The 3,681-nt window shown below is 37.1% G+C and overlaps 1 protein-coding gene across 1 annotated transcript; it reads right to left on the minus strand.

Moving 5' to 3' along the window:
* Nucleotides 1–1,025: 1,025 nt before the first annotated feature.
* Nucleotides 1,026–3,060, minus strand: LOC103519145 (embryonic stem cell-specific 5-hydroxymethylcytosine-binding protein). Its single transcript, XM_026830742.1, has 4 exons — nt 2,761–3,060; nt 2,408–2,671; nt 1,994–2,329; nt 1,026–1,708 (listed from the first exon to the last, which is right to left on the minus strand). Exons 1-4 carry the CDS (start codon nt 2,806–2,808, stop codon nt 1,268–1,270), a joined length of 1,089 nt encoding a protein of 362 aa, XP_026686543.1. The 5' UTR covers nt 2,809–3,060; the 3' UTR covers nt 1,026–1,267.
* Nucleotides 3,061–3,681: the final 621 nt, after the last annotated feature.

The following is a 3,681-nucleotide window of genomic DNA, read 5'->3' on the forward strand; positions in this document are numbered from 1 at the left end:
GTATCAGACCTATTAGCATATTTATAAGAGAACTTATGCACATATTCACCTACTACAACACTACCTACTTAGTTGTACCTATATAGTATCTACTTATGAATAGAATAACACATAGGTAACTACCTACAATAAAATATGTTGTGTAGAATTTTCCACGTGGCAAGTCAGTCATTCAGCAGGCGAACACCTAACAATGATAATATAGTCTTAAGTGGAAGGATTGGAAGCAAAATTAACACCCAAAGGTAATCTCTACCTATTTACTCAAAACCAGTCAAGAGCTCTATTTACTTATTATGTGGGCAAATTTTGTCCTCAAATAAATGAACAGATATTTTGCAATTTCGTCTTCAAATTTCAACAAATCAAATAAATAATGACAAAATTCCGTTTCTCTGCTGGGATTGAACCCATGCCCTCCTGTTCACCAAGCGAGCGCCTTGACTTCTACACTACCGAGGCAGGTTAACAACGGTACCACCGAGGTCAAGGTAGACAAATAAATACATATCAATGTAAGTTGTAAGATTAATTAAGTTATTCTCAATTTAATTAAATACCTAACTGATAATTACATTAATATACATGGCAATAACTTTGTATGAAGGTGGATGCACTAGCTGTCACCATTCAGGGTTTTTTTTCTCACAATGGTAAGTTTTAGCTTTGCGAATTTATTCTAATCTATTACATCGACCTGGAAAATTTATACCTAGGTATTGTTTATCATTCATAATAATCATGATTATAGTAGATATTGTTTCAATTAATTTATGGATAAATTATCTTCTCATCATAAATCAATCTCGTGTACCTACTGAGCAAGAATGCCAAGGTGAATGGTATAATTCGTATATTCCTTGCACAATTGCACAGCTTGTTGTACCTACATATCGTAGATCGTGGATAAAAAAAGGTGGAGGAACTAAAAAAAAGAGCTTTCCCATTTTCTTCAAAATACTTATATTTTGTAAAAGTAAAGAGTTAGGTAAAAAACAAAGTAACTAAAATTAAAAGGTTTTCAGTTTTCAATTAAAGAAAGGTTCAAAGCTTCAAAGTTCGGATATGCAACATAAAACCATCACAAGTTAAGTATCAGGGGACTAGGTATTCCATGAGGCAACACCTACTGACATCATTCAATCATACTTCTCACACCATTTTTTTTTTTTTTTTTTTTTTTTTGCGCGCGTGAAAAGTGCAATCAATCTTATCAATCCTTGGAATCGGAAATTTTTTATCAATTACTCTTTATCATATCTTATTCTTAGTTAGGCTTCTGCTTTTTGCTAGCATTCTGCTCATCAGATGAAGCTTCTCTCTTCCCCGAGCTACCTCTCCCTAGCCAGGACATCATCAATTGACTTGACTTGCCCTCCATCGTCTTGCTCAGATCAATGCGTACATTACACTTGTCTGATTTGTTCCTAGAGTTGCCCACCCCATGATCCACCGGATGCCACTGTAGTGACGTCACTGGCTTCACCATATTCAAAGCCTGACCCGTAGACACTGCAGTGTAATTGAGCCACTCATTCACTTCTCTCTCACTAGAGAGCACTGCAGGCATACGATGATGCAGCCAGGAGAAATGATCATTCGCTTCCATGGTTAGAATGGAATAGCTGTAGATCCAATCCCCTTCCTTATGTTTCCACTTGTTGAATACACCCGCTAAATATAGCAAGAAAGGTCCACGCCATCCTGCCTCTTTGGTAAATTCCCCACTGTTCCAACTAGTCACACTCTCTACTTGTACTCCAGGACTCTGTGTCGCTGCCATCCTGCCTCTTTGGTAAATTCCCCACTGTTCCAACTAGTCACACTCTCTACTTGTACTCCAGGACTCTGTGTAGCATACACAAAGTACGGCTGCTTCTTGGGTGTCTTCTTCGTTGTCTGCCACTCGTAGAAACCCTCACACATGACAACACACCGCTTCCCTTGCTCCAGACTGGGGGAGTAAAGTTTAGATGATGTGACGCCATCCTGCCTCTTTGGTAAATTCCCCACTGTTCCAACTAGTCACACTCTCTACTTGTACTCCAGGACTCTGTGTCGCATACACAAAGTATGGCTGCTTCTTGGGTGTCTTCTTTGTTGTCTGCCACTCGTAGAAACCCTCACACATGACAACACACCGCTTCCCTTGCTCCAGACTGGGGGAGTAAAGTTTAGATGATGTGATATTCTCCAGGCGACAGTTATTAGTGGAGAGCCCATGGTTACCATAATCCCCACTATGCCAGGGGGGTATCATACCCCATAACATCGGGACAAGAGTGTTGGCAACATCAGATTCTCCTTTGAAATGCTCACATAATCCCCACTATGCCAGGGGGGTATCATACCCCATAACATCGGGACAAGAGTGTTGGCAACATCAGATTCTCCTTTGAAATGCTCAGTTCTCCAGGCGACAGTTATTAGTAGAGAGCCCATGGTTACTATAATCCCCATTATGCCAGGGGGGTATCATACCCCATAACATCGGGACAAGAGTGTTGGCAACATCAGATTCTCCTTTGAAATGCTCACTAGATATCAACACCGGAGTAATGGACTGTGGTGTACAGTTGATAGAAGGAGCATAGTCCATGTCATTGTTACTGAGATGTTTATACTGTGGAGTTTCATAGCAAGCCTTTGCACTGTTGTACTGACAGGATGCCTTGATGTAAATATCCTTCCATTGTTACTGAGATGTTTATACTGTGGAGTTTCATAGCAAGCCTTTGCACTGTTGTACTGACAGGATGCCTTGATGTAAATATCCTTGCTTAGATTACAGCATGTTCTGCCACACATTGTATACTTGGGAAATTTATTATGCAAGTCTCTTAAAAATCTGATTCTTTATTTAACAATAATTAGGATCAATTTATCCAACAGGGTAGATACTTTTACAATCTACAATAGTAGGTACCTACTTGATTAAATGTGTTATGTTTATTCAAACTTTTCTTGCATGAAATTTGTTTGAGTCAGGGAAATTTTCCTCTGACAAATTAAAATTTCGTTTGATCTTCTTCTTTTTCTCTGTTTTCTTGTAGGAGTAAAGTTTTCTTATTTCACTTGGGAAATTTATTATGCAAGTCTCTTAAAAACCTGATTCTTTATTTAACAATAATGATGATCAATTTATCCAACAGGGTAGATACTTTTACAATCTACAATAGTAGGTACTTGATTAAATGTCTTATGTTTATTCAAACTTTTCTTGCATGAAATTTGTTTGAATCAGGGAAATTTTCCTCTGACAAATTAAAATTTCGTTTGATCTTCTTCTTTTTCTCTGTTTTCTTGTAGGAGTAAAGTTTTCTTCAGTGTGATTTCTCAATTATTTAGCCTTAAGATGCCATGTTTCTGGTTGTATTGTTGTTTTCTTATTTCTGCTTTTTCTTTTCAATCTCACAAGACAGATCCAAGTTTTAAATTTAATCTAAAAACAGAAGAGATAAGTACAACCCAATTGTTTTTCTTTAAAAACTATTTTTAAGTAGAAAACTTGTATCTTTTATATGCTAATCACATTTAATGGATGATGGAGGGTCTTGAGTTTTTTCTTTCATTGTTTAATTTTTCCTGTAAGGTTAAGAAAACACGAGGCACTGTGTCTGAATTAACTGAAAGTCTCTTAAAAATCTGATTCTTTATTTAACAATAATTATGATCAATTTA

Source organism: Diaphorina citri, unplaced genomic scaffold, assembly GCF_000475195.1.
Source record: "Diaphorina citri unplaced genomic scaffold, Diaci psyllid genome assembly version 1.1 scaffold2562, whole genome shotgun sequence".
Taxonomy (NCBI): domain Eukaryota; kingdom Metazoa; phylum Arthropoda; class Insecta; order Hemiptera; family Psyllidae; genus Diaphorina; species Diaphorina citri.

Coding starts and splice junctions, on each gene's coding strand:
- LOC103519145 (XM_026830742.1), bottom strand. CDS start 2,808: ATGTGTGGCAGAACATGCTGTAATCTAAGCAAGGATATTTACATCAAG. Junction 2,672..2,760: donor GCAAGGATATTTACATCAAG/GCATCCTGTCAG, acceptor ATTTACATCAAG/GCATCCTGTCAGTACAACAG. Junction 2,330..2,407: donor ATAACTGTCGCCTGGAGAAC/TGAGCATTTCAA, acceptor CCCCTGGCATAG/TGGGGATTATGTGAGCATTT.